A 17,904-nucleotide genomic window follows, 5' to 3' on the forward strand; every position below is an offset into this window, starting at 1 on the left:
TGTCTCATGCATACCCCTATTCTTTATTAAAAATGACATTTGTGTTGGGTTCCGAAGGCTTTCAAGTGGAGGACTTATGTAGCTTAAGCTTCCTATATTGAATAATGTCAAAATAATTTTTAATGAAATCTGAGGTTCCTAATATATAAGCACCTATCTGAAGAGAAGTCTGTGTGATTTATGGTTCTTTCTAGTTGCTGTGTTGAGAACAAAAAAATTTGAATGTGTTACTCCCAAGACAGTGGCTGTAAAACTTCCAGCATATGCTCCTGCAGGGGCTGGGAGAAGCGATGAAACATACAGCATGATGCAAATAGAATTGCTTACATACTTACTTCAAATATTGTCACGCATATGTCATTTTTCCATTATTGTGGTTGGCTGTGTATGCTTGTGATCTCAGGCATCAGTGGAAGGAACCAGTCCTATAGCATCAGAAGCTTCTCCAGGACAGTTGTTGTTTTCAGTGAATGTGCTTCAAGGTGGTTAAGTCTGGTTGTAGATGATCCTAAATATCGCTTTTAATTTGGGGAAAAACGATACTATATTCTAAAATTAATATGCTATGGTTCTTCCATATTTGAAGAGAATACAATGATTGTCTCCTTGATCATCTTGCAGCTAAAGTATCTTCAGCTAAGGAGAATTGCCAAAATAGTTGACAATAATATATTTCATATAGCTTTCTTCAAAAATCTGTTTAAAACCTCTGTGTATTTAGGACATATCTGGATGGTGTTTTTGCTTAATTGCCCTTCTTTTTTCTTTTTCAGCTCAAGAATCAATATTGAAATAAACCTCCTTGGTCCTCGCCTTTATCTCCGGCATTTGAAATGTTCAAGTAGATAATTTTAGGTGTCTAAAACACATTTATTTACATCAATAAACAACATTCACAACAATGTTGGCTTCCTTAATGTGCACAGTGCTAATTAAAAAAGAAATGACAGAATCAAATATATTGCGTTGATCTGAGTTTATTCTTGAAGCCTTTGTGTTGCTGTTGGGATCTAGCTCTCCAACATGATAGTGCATTAACTGTTCAGCCACTGTGCTGGAGAAATAACCATCCAGTCCATTTGTGTACTGACTGGATTTATATATGTAGGATGTTTCTTTTCTTGAAACAATTGACTTATAAGTTAAGCTTATTTAAACATTTCATGTATATCCACAAAAGCATTTTGGTCTGAATTAGTATTTAAATAGACTTTAAATTATGTTTCATGTGACTTATTTGATTGGAAATCTATAAGACACTGGAGAACTTCTAACCAAGAAGTATTTCAGTGACGCTAGGTTTATTTTTATTTAGTAACGTATTTTTTCCATGATTCCCTTGCTCTTTGCATAGAGAAATGACGTGTTACAATAAATTTCTAAGATTGTGATTCAGAGATTTTAAAATATTGGACTTGGCTGTTCTTAAATTGTATCCTTTTGACAGTCAATCTGGATTTAACTCAATAGTTGCAAACTACTGATCTACATTTATTTTTGCTTAGTATTCAGAGGGTCAGCTGTTAATGATTTCATGTGTAAAATACTTGTGCATGTCTTCCTAATTGTAGCAATCAGAAGAAGTAGGAAAAGAGTTTGAATTGGGCAGGACAAACATAGATTCAGCTACATCTCATGATATGGTGGCTTTCTTTCCAATGAACACAGAAACACTATGAAAACACTAACCATAGTTGTGCATGTTAGAAATTAATAGAAAACCAACAGCATAATGTGCAAGAAGGAGAAGCAAGATTATAAACTAAAAATAAATGTATTGATTGAAAAACTTTTGAGCTGTTGACTGATACATCAAGTGATGTTGCATTAATTTTATGTTGGCGTGGCTAGCTATGTCACTGGCTACCTGGATTTATATAGTGAGATACTCTTGATTTTCTCTGCATTGTAGGGGTTTTTTTTAAATCAGATTCTGATTGTAGAGACATTACATCAGAATAACTAAACAGTTATGTTACCATTCATATGTGCATATTTGAGAAAGGGGTTCAGAAAAATCAAATGAAGCCTGCTGAAATCAATGTTCTATTGGAAATATTTAAAGTACAGCAGCTCAGATCTTAGGTGAGGGAAGAAGTGCTTTTTTCTTATTAAGGGGTTTGGAAAGGGGTAATTCAGTTCCACTGATAACATTTTTCTAAATGTACATATGTTAGATCATTTAGAATATGTACTCCCAAGAATTATAAATTAATATTTATTAATGATTAATAATAATTCAGAGAAAGCCATTAGTTATTGAGCGTATAATTGAAAATTTGTTTTTTCCAAATGTCCTGGGTATGTTTTCTATTAAAACTACTTTTAACAGAAAACATATTACAAGTAATATGTACTTGTAAAAAATGAATTGAAGGAATGGTGGATGAACTATGATTGTAGTTAAAGAAATATCCAATAAACAGATTAGATCTTTTGTCCCCAAGATACCATCGCAACACAGGTTGACTGGAAAGGCAATATTCAAATAAATACTGTAATACAGTGACACAATTGGAAGGTGTGTTTGTTAATCAACAGGCTTAGTCTTGTGTTAGGTAGGTATCTGCATTACAGTAGATTATCTTTCACAATGTTTGGAGATACCCTGAATATTTGCTGACTATATGATCAAAACTGTATATTAAGTAAGTGGGAAAAGTACAAATATTTTCCTTGTGACTAGACAAAACTCTCCTGAGATCCACTGTGAAGCAAGCTGATGTTATTAAGAACAGAAACATCTGATCTGATCCAAAGAACGCCCATTCCAGTTTCTGCTTTTTACAACAGCCCCATTGTGTGGAAATTGCAAGCTCTAGCTGTCCAATGCAAATTCTTTGAACTGGGGAGGATCATGCCACCAGTTCATTCTCAATATGGGACAGATTTTCTTAATCCTGAACTACTACTATTTAGCATTAGTCTTCCTTGCTTTTCAGTGACACTCTGGGCACTAATCAGGCATCCATTTCCATTCTCCCTGATGCCCCAGCCAAAGCTCATCCATATACCTTATGCTGTTCTGCTGTTGTCCTTTATTGATTCTCTATCCCTAGAAGTTGGTACTGTATCCATCCACATGTTTTATTTCCATGTTGGAGGCAGCTTAGATGCAGGGCATATGCTGAGGAAAAAACTGTTGACAACTGCATTTACATTGGAAGATTTAAGATGGGCAGATAAATAAATAAAATATTCAAATGGAAGGTCTTTTCAATATTTTATTTTAAAAATAATTTTGTTCAAATTAAATTTGTACATAAGCTTGTAAGATTTAACTACAGTTATACGATCCTCTACCAGGAACCAGTCTCTAGCCTTGCTATCTTATTAGTGATGTAAAATACACATAAAAGCAATTTACTTACAGTGCATTCAGAAAGTATTCAGACCCCCTTCACTTTTTTCAGTTTTGTTATGTTGCAGCCTGATACTACAATAATTCAAATTCATTTTTTTCCTCATTAATCTACACTTAGTACCTCATAATGACAAAGTGAAAACAGAATTTTAGAAATGTTTGCAAATGTATGAAAAAGGAAAAACTGAACTATCACATTGGCATAAGTATCAGACCCTTTGCAACACTTGAAATTTAGCTCAGGTGCCTCCCATTTCTCTTGATGGTTCCGGAGCTGTTTCTACACCTTGATTGGAGTCCACCTGTGGTAAATTAAATTGATTGGACATGGTTTGGAAAGGCACATCCCTCTCTATAGAAGGCCTCATAGCTGACAATTCATACTGAATCAGAGCAAAAGCCATGAGGTCAAAGGAACTGCCTGCAGAGCTCAGAGTCAGGATTATTGCAAGGCACAGATCTGGGGAAGGCTACAAAAAAAATTCTGCTGCACTGAAGGTTCCCAAGAGCACAGTGGCCTCCATAATTCTCAAATGGAAGAAGTTTGGCACAACCAGGACTCTTCTAAGAGCTGATCGCCCCGCCAAACTGGGCAATCGGGGGAGAAGAGCCTTAGTAAGAGAGGTGACCAAGAACCCGATGGTCACTCTGACTGAGCTCCAGAGATCCTGTGTGGAGATGGACAAAGTTCCAGAAGGACAACCATCACTGCAGCCCTCCACTGATCTGGGCTTTATGGCAGAGTGGCTAGATGGAAGCCTCTCCTCAGTGCAAAACACATGAAAGCCCGCTTGGAGTTTGCAAAAAAGCACCTGAAGGACTCTCAGACTGTGAGGAACAAGATTCTCTGGTCTGATGAAACCAAGATTGAACTGTTTGGCCTCAATTCCAAATGTTATGTCTGCAGGAAAACAGGCAGCGCTCATCACCTGGCCAACACCATCCCAACGGTGAAGCATAGTGGTGGCAGCATCATGTTGTGGAGATGTTTTTCAGCAGCAGGGACTGGGAGACTGGTCAGGGTTGAAGGAAAGCTGAATGGAGCAAAGTACAGAGATCTCCTCAATGAACACCTGTTCCACAGTGCTCAGGACCTCAGACTGGGCCAAAGGTTCACCTTCCAACATGACAATGATCCTAAGCACACAGCCAAGACAACACAGGAATGGCTTAGGGACAACTTTGTGAATGTCCTAGAGTGGCCCAGCCAGAGCCCTGACTTGAACCCTATTGAACATCTCTGGAGAGACCTGAAAATGGCTGTCCACCGACGGTCCCCATCTAACCTGACTGAGCTTGAGAGAATTTGCAAGGAAGAATGGCAGAAAATCCCCCAATCCAGGTGTGCAAAGCTTGTCGCGTCATACCGAAAAAGACTCGAGGCTGTAATTGCTGCCGAAGGTGTTTCAACAAAGTACCGAGTAAAGGGTCTGAATACTTATGCCAATGTGATATTTCAGTTTTTTCTTTTTAATAAATTTACAGACATTTCTAAAATTCTGTTTTCACTTTGTCATTATGGGGCACTGAGTGTAGATTAATGAGAAAAAAAGTGAATTTGAACTATAGTATCAGGCTGCAACATAACAAAATTGAAAAAAGTGAAGGGGGTCTGAATACTTTCCGAATGCATTGTACATGCAGTTTAAGTTCTATTTCATTCAATATCACTAAATTATAATTCGGGATGAGTCAGTCCCCAACTCTTCATGTGCTTTTACAGAATTTACTTCATTTTACTTCACTGGAGTTGGGTGGCCCATAAATTTAAATAAATAAAAATAAATAAAACATTTCAAATCATGAATGTTTATCTGCTCTGCCACCCAAGTATATCCCTGACATTTTATCTCATGAAAATAAACTACATTTGCCAGTGACTACCAGCTCTTCCAGACGGTTCTAGCCTTTTTCTGGTCTGTAAACAGAAACGGCTCACGAGCAAATGATTGCTTTGGATCTGAGAGGAAGCCTCACATAAATTGTTGTGTTTTTTTATCTGGGATTAGCTGCTGTCAGTAGAAGCAGGAAGTGCTCTGAAAGAGCAGGTGAAGACAAATGTCCAAGGCCCAATTTGACTTTAGACCTTCTACTGTACGTAGGAAAGAAGGACTGCAACTAACAGCTTGCAGAAGCTGGATTTGTGGTCATGGTGGATCTGTTCCTCAGTGATTTGCATAGGGATAGACTTCATTTTTTTCCCCTTTAACAGCTGATTGCATCCCTTTGTGCAGGCTGCTCTGAAATAATTCACTGGAGAGGCTTTTTGATGAGAACATCTTACATTTTCCAAAGCTTTGCCATGAGTGTACTTAATTTCAGACTACTTCAGGCATGATGGGCCTTTGACTTTATAAACCAATCTTGAGGAATTGAGCAGCAGTTTATTCTAGATCTCTAGTAATATAGCCCCAAAATACCATAGGAGGCAGAGTGTTAGTTCATGCTTATATATATATATATATATATATATATATATATATATATATATGCATGCCATGTTCCAGGGCAACTCTAGAACATATGACGGCATCTTCAGCTAATTATTTAGCTATATATCTAAGTTTTTCAAGGAGACATACAATACAGAATTTGCATGAAGCACATTTGAAAATATATATGTGTTTCTCTAGATCCAAGTTGCTATGGCTCTTGATCAACTGTACATGTGGCAAATCTAGGTCTGATGTTGTATATGTGAAACAGCCCTGCGTTGACTTAAAGAATGCAACAAGTTGAAGATGAGGTAACAGTTCCTCCATTGGCTATTGGTGCTGCAGAAAGAAAAGAACAATCATTAGCTGAGCTTGTTAATGGGTGTCGATTTAAAAACTGGCTATGAAGAACCACCTACTTAATGTTTGCATGACAGGCAGTGCTTAATTGCAGGGCTGTAGTCAGAGGAAAAAGGAGCAACCTGAGCTAAAAGAGGAAAGTGACATCCTGCCAAAATTGGTGGGATTTCAGAAGCAGTAGAAAGGAAGAATGTTGTTGACAGAAAGGAGATAAGTTTATAAGATTGGTATGGATGAAGATGGATGAAATGCCATGGCTAAACTTGTATTCCTTTAGGAAGATTGTTAGCTGTCTGTGCTTTAAACCTAATTTCTGCTGTTGGTTTTGTTGTTATTGCTTTATTATTGGATAAAACAGAACAAAGAAGAAAAGGAAAAAAAATAGGGGAAAAAGGTATGTGTGTTCAGTCGTTAAATTGTGTCCGACTCTTCGTGACCCCATGAACCATATTGCGCCAGGCCTTCCTGTCCTTCACTGCCTCCCTGAGTTGGCTCAGTTTCATGCTCATTGCTTCAGTGATGCTATCTAACCCTCTCATCCTCTGCCGTCTTCTTCTCCTTTTGCCTTCAGTCTTTCCCAGCATCAGGGTCTTTTCCAAAGACTCCTCTCTTCGCATTAGGTGACCAAAGTATCTGAGCTTGAGCTTCATTATCAGTCCTTCCAATGAACAATCAGGGTTGATTTCCTTTAAGATTGACTGGTTTGACCTTCTAGCAGTCCAGGGGACTTGTAAGAGTCTTCTCCAGCACCACAGTTCAAAGGCATCAATTCTTCGGCGCTCGGCCTTCTTTATGGTCCACACACGCACACACACAAGTTTTACATAACAGTTTCAGTAAAGGGTGACCACATTTCATTGTAATTGCTCATACATATTCTACGTCTATAAGCAACTTGGTCATAAATCACAAGTCAGGTCTTCAATCCACTGAGTAGCTGGGCCATCAATCAGTCTTTCCAATGTTGAAGGAACCTCTGCTCTTGACTTAACCATAGCACAATCAACTAATAACCCTCCTGGAAGTAGGATGCCTTGATATTTTAATGTGTTTTATCAACATCTGCTCTCTTTTCAGATGAGATTATAAGAAGTCAGTAGCTGGAAGGAGAAAGAATATTAGCAATCCTAAATCTGATCCTTTTACTAACCTTGAGGGGCAGCTGTTTTTTGCTCCTTCTTCTTTTGTTCCTCCTGCAAGGCTGCCACCTTTGCCTCGTACGCGTCAGCCAAAGCTTTCCACTCTTTGCGGTTGTTGAGCAGTCTTTCATACATGGGCAGAATTTCAGGGTGGAACCGTGAAAATTCCTAAATGAGCAAACGATAGGTAGAAGAAACCAAAATGAACTGTCTCCAAGGCTTTTGGCAAAGGGAAGACTTGAGGCTCCTGCACTGTTTGTAGCCTTTACCAGTAATTGTAATATTCCCTTGTTACTGCTATCTTGAGCTCAATTGCTGAACCTATTTCCTTCCTTTAAAGTCTGAATTGTATGATCACCATCATCCAAGCATTTTTGGGTGAAATGTGGATCATTTACCTGTCCGACTTTGTAGCACAATGATAAGCCTTGGCTCTATGATTTGAGATATAATTTCCTCTACAGTATTGTTCTCTGTTCATCTTGAAGACTTCCTCAGGAAAGCTAATTCCATTTTAGGGTTACTTTTACAATCCCTTTCTTATAAGCTGCATAAAGCATCAATTATATAGCAACGTTCTATTCAAGGTTAAAAACATCATTTGCTTCAAGGAGAGAGAAGAGAAATGCTTTAAGAAGTAGAGCATTTAATTGGAAATAAAACACTTAATTTTCTGTTTTCCTTGATGATTTGCATGTTCAGTCAAGAATGAAATCTCTATGATACTCAGTAAATTTACTTTTGATGTTCTTGTAATTTTAAATTTTCCCCCCCACGATAAATGGAATGGGATGTATTCTTTAAAGATTCAGGGAATTAAGCACAATAATTCATACTATTCAACAATAGGGAAAAAACAAGAAGTCCGTAGTTAGTTAAAGAGCATAATTTATTACTCTGTCAGCTTGGAGGTAGTTGTTCAAAATCTCTATCATCTGCTCATCAATAATGCTTTCCAAGGAGAATAAATCAGAACTTGTAGAATGGGCCTTTGGAAGACAAGAGATTTTAGAAAGGAACTAAAGAGAACTGTGCTCTCTTGCCCCACATAGAGCTCATGGACATTTTTGGGATTGGAAAAGCATTTTTCTCAAGTGCATCAAACATAGCTGGGTCAGTTGTCATTCTCAACTAACAATACAAATCATTTAAAAGTTCAAACAATAGCTAGGTTAGTTGTCATTCTCACCTAACAATACACATCATTTGGAAGTTCAAATAAGTAATATCAACCAATATAAAATGAAGATATATGAGGTAGAGTCCTTGGTGCTCTCTGAACTTGATTGTTTGCTTGCAGACAGTCCATTACCCAACTAACTAACTTCATCAATGTGAGGGAGTACAGGGTTTGTTGCCTGTTTATATATAATAGCTTGCACTTTTGATGGGGGTGTGGTTTCCTCCTTGGTGGTTCTTTGATTAGAGTTTTGTTTTCTGCCTGATTATTTGTCTGGTGTTAATCCCTGCTCATCTGAGGTTTATATGAGGTATATAATATATGAGGTAGCTACCTTCTTTCTTTTTTGTCTCCATTGACATATTATCATAGTTTATTGTTGCATGGATTCTGTGAATACTGATTATTGTACAGCCAACTGGTTGTGGTTTATTATAGTAGAAATCATGACTCTGTATTGTAGTTTCTAGTTTTATTAATTTTTGATAACTAATGAAGTGAATCTTTTCATCATGTTACAGGGGCCAGATTTTAAATGATGTTTAGTCCATGTGATTGCTTTCCTTAGTCCCACTGAAGTAAATACAATTTATTTTGGAGTATAGACATTTAATTGGTTTGATGGTTGTGATGCTGCTTACATTAATTTCAGGAATTGCCCTGAAGTAAATGAGATGTACTTTCAGTTTATGCAGAACAGCATAAACAACACTGATTTCTGCTGATTTGGAGAATTTTAGTTTTCTGTTAATCAAGCCCAAGCTCCATAAGTTAAGGGAGTTTTTTAAATATATATATATTTCTAAGGGGTTCAAGATTTTGAAGAAATTAGAGATATATACCCACATTGCTCACTCTTCTAACTGCACCTTAATTTAGCAGAAGAAAGGAGTTGTATTACAGGGGCAATTGAAAACCCCAGATAAATGCAAGCTTAATTCGGAGAATGAAATATAAACAAATCCCACAATAAACAGAATAAAAAACTCTTGAGGTTGTTGTCAGAAGCAGATGCAAAGTATCTACAGTGGTGGACAATGCAACAGCAAATATATTTAGTGCCATAGTCTTTCTATTCATCTGTCTGAATTTGTAGAAATTCTAATATGATAACCCTACCTGGGGGCTCCAGAAGCTGACTAGTGATAGTTCAGCTGTTGTTTTCTTAACTATTCTGAATTAATGCAACAATGGATGGAAACTGCATTATAGTCATGGTATCTTGTAAATGTTGCATATCCACATTTTATAGTAACCCTGCAGTGGTTGCTTTGGAAAGAAAAAAAATGGTAGGGACACAATGCATGGCTTCTGGATTTCTTTCTAACCCCTTAAATATAGCTTTGTGGTAGGTCACATGACTGGAAGGGAAAAGGGAGGTGTCTTAGAATGTAGCAGTTGACGTCATTCTGAGCCCTCACTCTACTGATTGTCTTGGAGGGACACATATGGAGATTTTGGGGAGATATTTTTGTCCCTAGCCTAATGTTGCTCATTTTCAAACTTGATCCTTTCCCCCCAGCCCTCAAGTTTCATCCCATTCTTTTTTGGTTTTGGAAAGCTGTCTTGCTGACTGAGAGAGTCCAACCCCTTTATACAATTTCTTTCCAACGTCCCACTGGAGAGAATAGAAAGCTCAGAAAATACCAGAGTGCAGCTCTAGATTCTCACTTTAAAAATAGGGAACCAAAGTGTTAATTCCTGAAAAAAATAAACAAGGGAAATGGAAATCTGACTTCCTCAATCCCAAAGGATTTGTACTAATGTGCTTTAAGCAGAGGCGTTGGTGGTGATAAAAATATCTGCCTCAACCAGGTATAGACAACTTAATGCCATCCAGATGGTTTGGATTACAGTTATAATCCCTTCCTATTGCTCATGTTGCCTGAAATTGATGGGAGATGAAGTCCAAATCATCTAGAGGGCACTAGGTTTCCTACAATGACTTAAACTTAGTAAGCATTTCTGGACTTAATGGACGATAAGAGATCAGATCATGCATCTGCTTACCTTATATACAAATGTGCACACAAAGTCAATGAAACCAACTTGAAGTTTGGGGAGCTCAGCAGATTTTTTTCTGTCCATCATAGGCTAGGAGAAAATAGCAATTGTTGTTTTTGAATATTCATATTTCTGAAATCCTCTCAAGAAACAGAGTTTTGGAGTCTGAACTCTAGTGTGGCCAAGAAACCTTAGATAAGAGTACACCCTATTATCAATGAGCCCCATAACTTTAGTGGGGCAAAGACAGTGATTCTGAATCAGCATAATAGAGGAAGAAAATGATCATTCTTCAAAAAAAAAATTGAGGTCATCGTGGTCAAGTTTACCTTCCTCTCACATGAATGGCTATTATTTACTCCTACGGAAACAGAGGGAAAACATTTCTCTCATGATCTGGGTATATATTTGTGTGACTCCCATTCAGTGACCACCACATCTCCTCCTGAAATTGGGTGAACTGCCTACCAGTAAGATGATCTACAGATGAGAGACCATCTGTCCTCAAAACGTAGAAAGCCACTTTTCCTTCTCAGCCCCTCTGTCTATTTTAATGAGGAAATCTTACAGCTAGAAAGGTGAGCCCTTTTTTGTCTTCATCTCTCTTTGACTACCAAATGGGGTGAAACTTCTGTTTCACCTGGAAGGATCCCAAACTAGCTTCTACTATATGTTCTATCAAGGCTGCCATTCAGCTGCACCTCTGGCTGATGCCCGCTGAAACAGAATTGAGATAACCCTGGCTTTTCCTTCTGCTGGGAGGACAATTGGAAAGCATAGGCTTTCACCTTCTAGGAGTGGAAAGTTAAGAGGGGGAAAAGCAGAAGAGCAGAGGAAGCAACTCAGTGACTATTTGTGATGAACTTACGATAGGATTTTGCTGAAGTACAGAAATTTCCAGGTCTCCCTGTTCCCAGAATTCAGCTGCTACAAGTAATGCCACCTGTACATAGAAAAAAACCTTTATGATGTTGGCATTCTCATTTAACAACTCCTGCTGTTGTCTCTTTTCAGCAGCTACAAAATCATTTTATCACTATCAGTTCTCACTCTTGGAAGCATTATTTGTGTTTGAGTATTTCTCTGCCACCTTATTGTTTCCAATGTTTCTACTCACATAAAGTCACTGAGGTCAATGAGATTTTAAAAAATTAAAAATTGTAGAGCATCAGTTAAAAATTTTCTTAAACACAACCTGTGGCTATTATCTGTAAAAACAGCCCAATCTCTGGAACACAATAATTTTTCCTGTCTGACTTGTTAAATAGATGTGTTAGCTTGGTTTTAAATTGTGTTGACGGTATTTCTAATGTACCTGAACTCCACCATACGGAAGACTACAAATGGAAGTTGAGGAGACCAAAGTGATAAAGAAAGAAAAAACAATCGCAGTGTAAAGTTTATATTGTCTTATTGGGGCAGGATCCAGTCTTTTGCTTATGACATTTGGTCAAATATTTTATGCTTTGTTGGACCCTACAAAGATAAAATGATTCAACTGTATGATAAGGAAAACACACAATCTGCGGGTTGCTCTTAACCATTAAAGAAAGGGCACTGTGGGAAAGGCACCTGACCTTACTCTGGATTTCCCAGGGTTTTGCAATAGCAGATAAGTCACAGGCAGTCATCATCATAGCCCTGTAAGGAAGAAGCCAGAAGGAAAAACGCAATCAGGGAATGTGTGTTTACCCATTCACATTCTCCCAAGCAGCAAATCCACACCTCTATTTCGCACCAAAGCAAGTTTTCCAGCAGCCCTCCAGGGCAGATACATGCATATCCTTAAGAGGATACCAGGAAGGCCTGACCCAAAAGGAACTCATTGAGAAATAGGGAATTGCACCTTGGGAGAAAGCTATCTAGTGGAGAGGAAAAGAGAAACAGCTCTAGAATAGTTGACAGACACCTCCATCAGGTCACTCTTGGGGTTTGGAATCAAAGTGTTCCCATCATTTTACTCCGAGTTAAATTTTTAAAATGAGTTGGAGTTAGAAATGGCACTTTGATATATCAAAACCATATATTTTCCTCCCAGGACTCAGTGTTCAAATCATAGTTCTGCACATGTATAATTCTTAGAAAGGACTTGGCAAACCGTCCTCTGTCCATGTATTGCTGATGCGTGTGTGTGTAGCTCCTACGTAGCTTCTGGCCAGAATGCCTGAGTCCTTCAAGGTTTTATGACTATGATATTTTAATTTACAGCAATGCTAGGACTGTTCCAAAAGGCAGCAGTTAAGAATCCCCTGCTGAGGTGCTAAGTTCCCTTTGCCTGAGAGCACTCAACTGGAGATTGGTTGTACCGTCCATTTTTTTTTCTGCTTTCCTCCTTTCTCTTTCCTGTGCCAGCTGAGGAAATGGCTTCTCCTCAGAAGACTTCTACATACCACCAGCGGTCCTGGTTGAGGAACACTGTGTTAGACTACCAAGTGAAGACTGTATGTGAGAGGCATCTTCACTTGGTAGTCTAACACTTTATAGATCGGTGAGCCTAACTACCTGTTACTCCTTCCTCATTGCTGTGGGCCTGTTCTGGCACAAGTCATGTAATAACAAAATCTCAAGAGATCCATTTGCCTCCCCAGAATAGTACACCTTGTCTCAGTACAAGTATTTAACCTGAGATAATATGCCATTTGGATTTTTTAATTGTTGCCATTTATTTATTCAGCTTTTTTTTTTAAAAAAAGATCACTTACATGATAATCTCTTTCCTTGTTGTTTCCAGAGACAAATAATCAACCCATTTTTTCCGATCTTCATAGGTCATTGACTCTTCAACAATTTTCTGAAACATTGTTCTCTTTCTTTAAAAAAAGAAGATTGCAGACAGCAAACAAACAAGAAAAATTAACCCCCTTTTTGTAGTTTGAGTATCATCAAAATTCACAGCAATTTCTTAGTAACTCAATAATATAAGCAAAAGTCCTAGAAAGGAAAGGAATTCACATAATCCAGGGAAAGACTGGGCTCACTTCCTTCTGATACTGATTCAATCCCCAACTCTCCAAACATTGATAAAAATCAAACAAAGCCCCCTCTTGAATATATAGACCATCCATGGGATTAGCCATAATATTGGAAGTGTGAAGCAGAATTTGCTACCTATGAAATATAAGCCTGTTCTTGGGTGCATAAATGTCTTGATTCATCCTTGATTATTTTAGAGACCCAAAGACAGCTGAATATTGCTTTCATGTCAAGAAATCAAGAATTTCATTAAGATTTACAAGCTAATGCTATTCTGGGAGAATAAACCCAATTCAGCCCTGTCCTTAGCTTAACTTTCCCCAGCACAATGAAACTATAGTCTGTACTGTATATAGAAAACACCAGAATGTGGTGTAATGATTAAGGTGTTGGATTAAGATCAGAGAAGCATTCTTGGCCATGAAAGCTACCTGGGTGACTTTTCACCAGTCACTCTCTCAGCCTTATCTAAATTACAGGGTCACTGAGGGGATAAACTGAAGGACAACTGACATGAAAACCACCACTTGAGCTAACACTACGTGGCTTGTTTCCTTCTCCATATTATGCTTCAGATTCTCTCACTCCTGCCTGTTGACTCCCTGTAGCAATTAACACATGATTAACTTACTTGAAGTACAGTGCTAAGTCGGTGGCTATAATGGCAATATCCATTAAGTGATTTACATGTTCATACTGCCTCCTGTTGAGATTCTGGTAAATGTTCAGAGACTAAAGGGGAGAAATACATAAATCAGAGTGGAAGATTAATACTTTCCTGCCATGGTATCTCTACCTTTTCCTCACAGTACCTTCCTTCAAAACCTTGTATCATTTTTATAGCAAGTGGATGCAGAGAAAATGTACTAATTCTCTTTCATAGGTTCAGGATCTAAAATTTTATTTCTTTCGGGGGGGGGGGAGAGTATATAAATCTATCTCACACCTCATAATGGATTTCTGCTGATGATTTTCCAGAAGCCAATGGAAAATTTTCCAGAAGCCAATGGAAAGTGTTCAGATTAGTGTTGAACTGATTTTACTGGGCTTGAGTTCAATGATCTCTGTGCTCTGCTGTCCACTAAGAATATAGTAAAAATGTAAGTAAACATCTTAATCATTTGGAAAGAATAACATATAGAAAAACGAGATGGATCGTGTTCAGATACCAGCCAATTAATCATAGTCTCTTCCAGTCCATTCTAATACCGCCATGGGACTTTTCCAGTTTCCCTTTTTCCCCCAATTGATCCATCACTCCATAACTATTGAGCATGGAGTTTTCATTGGTGTTTTATTCAGAAAAAATTGGTTCCTTAGATGGGATGGTGCTTTTTTAGTTGTTCTCCAAATATTCTGCAGATTTGATTTTGAAGTGTGCTGGTGCCTGTAATTCCTCAGGGCACTTCAGTAGTGCCACCAATTTCACTCCCAGCTCCTATTTGAAGATGATATATGATTTGCCTCACTTTTACCAACTTGAGATGCTGCTTTCAAAGTGGACCATGTATAGAAATGCCCTCATTTTTAATTTCAATAGTGATAATCTAAGTTATAAAATAGAGTGATCTAGCATAAATTTCCAGTTAACTGGCTTAAATCCAATTAACGTTAAGGGTGTGTGCATCCTGAACCACCTGATAAAATGATCAGTTGAACCTGGTAGTTGTTGAATTGTTAATGTGCCAGTTTTATTTTCTACTGACACTATATTTACATGGAAGTTAAATGCAATCCCAAGGGAGTCATATGCTACTTGGGAATGGGAGGAACTGACTTCTATAAATCCTGTATCTCGGGGGGCGGGGGGGAGGATAATAGGTGCATTGTAATTGGTGCAGAGTTTTAAACCAATACTTAATTCTGATCCAAAATTGAGTTGTGTCTATTACAGATTACAGTTTCATAAAAACAAAACATGGATCCACCAAATTACTACTGCCATTCAAAATATTGGTCACCCACCTCTTCTGAGAGCAGAAATTTGCCAAATTCCAAATGGTGTCTCTCTAGAATGGATGAGCCATGAAGTTTTGCTAAGGGATTTTGAGACCTGTTAGCAAACACGTTGGAAGAATAAAGAATGGAATAATTACAAGAATGCCAAATACTTCCTTTCTCTAGCCTTAAGCTTTGTAAATGATTGCATTAAGACTGGAGGTGCAAGAGCAACAACCAAACATTGCTCTGATCTTTGATGATGTTAAAGCTCTGTCCAAAATGATGATTTTCTTGAGTTGTGATTTTTTACTATAACTATTATTTAATACATTTTGTTGTGCTTCACTGATTCCAAGGCAGTTTACAGTGCTGTTTAAAACAATAACATGTAAACCATACAGAACTGAAACGATAAGAAAATCAGCTGTAAAATTCTAAACAGCAAAAATATCAGATATTTAAATGTGAATATATTTTAGAAGTATATACATCACCGCTGCACAGCTGCACATCTACTGAATCATTCTTTTCCTGTATAATTCTTTATGCAGAGTGATAAATTCATGTGAGGAGGGCCACGATCTTTAAAAATTTTTTAAACATTTAAAATTTTGAAGTATTTGAAGTTATTAAATATATTTATGGAGCCTATATGCCATCCCAAACGTGGGCAATGCTATGGCTATCAAATCTGGGCTGCAAAATCTGATGACCACAAAAAGATTCAGAAACCCTTTGATGCCATCTGGTGGTCCTCTGGATTATTACATCCCATATCTGGTAACTATGGCAACATGTACCCACGGGGCCTAGGGTGTCTGGGACACCTGCATCAGAAGCTTTCTGCCTCTCCTTACTGTTCTTTTAAGTTGAAAGCTAGCATGATGCCAAGCAAAGTACTATTTACCCTCCTCCTCCCCAGCATCATCACTGTTTCCAAGAATGCTTCTCAGAAAATAAAAAATATTCAATAAGTGCAACCCAGTATCGTAAGTTGCCTACTAATCTCAAGAAAAAGTGAAAGGAAAATGATTGCAAATACTCCTTTATTACAAAGCTAAGGAAAAGACCAGATCTTGACCTTATCATTGTTCTTACTTTCATTGGTAGGGGGGAGTGGGGGACACTGTTAATGGGCAGCAAGTGATTTGATGCTTCTGTTATCACCACTAATGGCGTTTTTCTGCTTGAGCATTTGTAATGATTGGAGTTGCCTTTGGAGAAGGTGAAGAGCTAAAATATTTCTTCTTGGAGGGCTGGGTGCTACTTCTGCACAGTTGGATAGCCTTATGGATATTCAAGAGAAAAATTGAAACATTTCTGAAATGGTTAACTAGTTTGGAGGAAAGAAGGTAGGAATCTGTGTCTGTTTCAGATGGCAGTTTCTTAAATTCTGTTTGTTGGGATCATTAAAAACCAACTGATGAAAATCCTCTAAACTGTCACTGAGAAGAATCACATGGTTCTCCATCAATCTGTAAGTGAACACAACCAATTTTTCCTACATGGGGAGGGGGGGAATCATTTCACTTTTGGGGGGCAGCCTGTAGAATTTAATATGAAATCTATTCTGAATCAACAGATCCCAATATAAATTGCATTGATATTAAAAGAAAAGCACCTACTTCATCTGATAAAGGTTGTTGGTTCCTCGGTGGTCAATATCATGACACAAAGCTGCAGTGACCATAGCAAAGGCTTCAAGATCTGTGTAGTACTGCTTCAATTTACCTGTCTGTACAATGCAAAGATTTTTTTAAAAAGTATTCCCATCAGATTAGCCTTTATTCTGTCAGAGATTTTTTTAAAAAACTGTACAGGCTGTGATGGAATGGAATTATGAAGGCCAGGCTCAGGGAGATAAACATTTTCTTAGCTCGCTGGAGGAGCGTGGGAGATACAAGAGGATGAGACTGGCACCTCCCTGAGGAATTCACAATGTTGTGGCTGGCTGACTTGGGAGATGGGGTTTCAGTCTGGGAAGATCTTGCTAGAGGTTGTAGCTAATAAACATAGCTGAACTGAATTTGCATTGTCTCTTGGAGTTCCTTGGGCTAGGCCTGACACAGGCAGACTTTCCACTGCAACCCATATTACATGGTATCTTAGTCTTTGCACTAAAATTAAATGGAAGTAGATCTTTCATTCAAAATTCTTACAACAGCTGCTTATGTGTGGCCTGCCACTATCCATTTGTAACCCACTAAGCCCTTTCCAGAGTCAGTGGAACCAAACATTTAGGCTTTTATTTTGCTTGCTTGCCTGCCTGCCTGCCTCCTTTCCTTTCCTTTCCTTTCCTTTCCTTTCCTTTCCTTTCCTTTCCTTTCCTTTCCTTTCCTTTCCTTTCCTTTCCTTTCCTTTCCGTTCCTTTCCTGCCCTCCCTCCCTCCCTCCCTTCCTTCCATCCTTCCTTCCTTCCTTCCATCCTTCCTTCTTTCCTTCCTTCCTTCCTTCCTTCCTTCCTTCCTTCCTTCCTCAGTTGGGCATGTTTTTAGGATCAGAAGCCTTG

At 38.2% G+C, this 17,904-nt stretch overlaps 1 protein-coding gene across 1 annotated transcript in view; it reads right to left on the bottom strand.

The window, feature by feature from the left end:
• Nucleotides 1–5,799: 5,799 nt before the first annotated feature.
• The window catches only part of PDE6B (phosphodiesterase 6B), a 30,107-nt gene continuing 18,002 nt past the window's right edge, over nt 5,800–17,904 (bottom strand). Inside the window, exons 14-22 of the mRNA XM_007431937.3 lie at nt 17,022–17,131; nt 15,421–15,508; nt 14,087–14,187; nt 13,185–13,292; nt 12,060–12,123; nt 11,351–11,425; nt 10,489–10,572; nt 7,310–7,466; nt 5,800–6,138 (exon numbers count right to left, since the gene is read on the bottom strand). Of these exons, the coding sequence (XP_007431999.2) occupies nt 6,083–6,138; nt 7,310–7,466; nt 10,489–10,572; nt 11,351–11,425; nt 12,060–12,123; nt 13,185–13,292; nt 14,087–14,187; nt 15,421–15,508; nt 17,022–17,131 (843 nt within the window). The 3' untranslated portion in view covers nt 5,800–6,082. The remainder of the gene's footprint in view (nt 6,139–7,309; nt 7,467–10,488; nt 10,573–11,350; nt 11,426–12,059; nt 12,124–13,184; nt 13,293–14,086; nt 14,188–15,420; nt 15,509–17,021; nt 17,132–17,904) is intronic.

The sequence above is a fragment of the Python bivittatus genome, unplaced genomic scaffold (assembly GCF_059951505.1).
Source record: "Python bivittatus isolate LINGU-HERP-01145 unplaced genomic scaffold, Pbiv_v1 ctg000850_np1212, whole genome shotgun sequence".
NCBI classification, from domain to species: domain Eukaryota; kingdom Metazoa; phylum Chordata; class Lepidosauria; order Squamata; family Pythonidae; genus Python; species Python bivittatus.